Source organism: Laccaria bicolor, genomic scaffold (genome assembly GCF_000143565.1).
Source record: "Laccaria bicolor S238N-H82 LACBIscaffold_15 genomic scaffold, whole genome shotgun sequence".
Lineage (NCBI taxonomy): Eukaryota > Fungi > Basidiomycota > Agaricomycetes > Agaricales > Hydnangiaceae > Laccaria > Laccaria bicolor.
In genome coordinates, this window is record NW_001889886.1 from 948,879 (window position 1) to 950,433 (window position 1,555).

At 48.2% G+C, this 1,555-nt stretch overlaps 1 protein-coding gene across 1 annotated transcript; it reads right to left on the bottom strand.

Annotated features, from left to right (window-relative positions):
- Nucleotides 1-158: 158 nt before the first annotated feature.
- On the bottom strand, nucleotides 159-890 carry LACBIDRAFT_299140 (uncharacterized protein; the record flags this gene model as incomplete). Its single annotated transcript, XM_001882228.1, has 3 exons — nucleotides 159-476; nucleotides 531-670; nucleotides 728-890. The coding sequence occupies 3 exons, from the start codon at nucleotides 888-890 to the stop codon at nucleotides 159-161; spliced, it is 621 nt and encodes a 206-aa protein (XP_001882263.1).
- Between the last annotated feature and the right edge of the window lie 665 nt (nucleotides 891-1,555).

Consider the following 1,555-nt stretch of genomic DNA (forward strand, 5'->3'; position numbering starts at 1 on the left):
CAACACTCGCTTCGTTTACACTATACACCATATCCAGCGTGCCCAATCTCCCACACAAGACAGCCCCAACCACAAATCCATCTTCGAGTACGTTTCGCAATTATCTCCTATTCGTCTTCCTACGAACACAGCACCTCTCTCCCCCGAAGCACAAGCAATCAAAGAGGGATTCGAGTGGATGAGTACGATACATGATCCTCGGGCTGGGATGGGGAGGATTCCAAGGCCTGCAGCAGATTCGGACTCTGTTGCACCTCCACCACCCAGGCCGATGGGAATGGGAATGGCCCCAGGACGTAGCGTTGATAAGGACGCCGACCTCTCGCTTGAGAAATCTGACCAGATGTAACCGCAGGATTGGGGTTCCCCGATGTTGACTGCCCATTACAATGAACAATAGGTAGCTTTGGCTGAGGTGCAGAGGGACCCGGAAGGCAAGTCAGAAGGGTCTTTTTGAGTGGAGACTTCCGTTGCTTCTGTAACCGTTGTCAGAACAAGCGAGATCGAAAAGACAACGTGAAAGCTCTGACTGAAGAACGCGGTTCCCAGATATAATCTGAGCTGTCGGTCTCGCTGTCATCGATGTAGTCGTAGTCATCATAATCATCGTCATCGTCATCGTATTGATCAAGCTCGTCGTCCGAATTTCCAAATGGGCGACGGCGATAAGCTTGAAAGCACACCTTCAGCATCAGTTATGAAACATGATGAAAGGGGGTGACTATACCTGGGCAACGAGCTGGTGTTGTAGGGAGCAGACCGCGATCTGGAGGGGTCATTAGAGGCTGGGAGCCGTGATCAAGAGGCGGCGGTTTCCAACCCCTTTGAGGTTGCTCGCTGCCTTCCCGAGGTTTCATCAGAGGTTGGAAGCTACAACCCGGTGGTTCCATACAAGGTCGTAAACCGAGAACCGAAAGTGCTGTTACTCGTTGAAATCCAGGATCCCAGGGTTCCCTTAGAGCCTGAGCACTACGATCCTCGTGAGTATCTGGGTGAGTTCCATGCTGAGCAGACGCGTTTTGGGTGTTAAGCAATGTCCCTCCCCTCCCCTGCTTGACGACATATTCAATTAGTGTTTGAAAGTCCGGTTCGGTCCGGTTTTTTGATGCCCAGGGGTGTTAACCGTAACCGTAACCGGTCTGCATTTTCCCCAGAAGTCAAAAGACCAGACCGGACCGCAAAAAGACCGCAGACCGCGGTTTTTTGCGGTCTATAGACCAGTTTCGGTCTGCATCGGTTTTAACTGGTTTATGACCGGTCTTTAGGCCAATATTTTAAAATTATTAATCGGTAAATTTATTAACATTTTTAATAGCTTCAAAACGAGCCCAAGAACGTTAAATTCCGTTAGGAATTGGTGCTTCTATAAAATAAGTCTGGTACATCTATTATTCCCCAAAGTAATTTACATTTTAATTCATATCTCTCTCGTTTTTTTACCAAATCGTACGTTCTTGGGTGCGTTTTAAAGGGTATTTAAGGGGCTACAAAAGACCGGTCCAAACCGGTTAAAACCGGTTCACGTTAACCGGTCTTTTTGCGGTCTTTACATTTT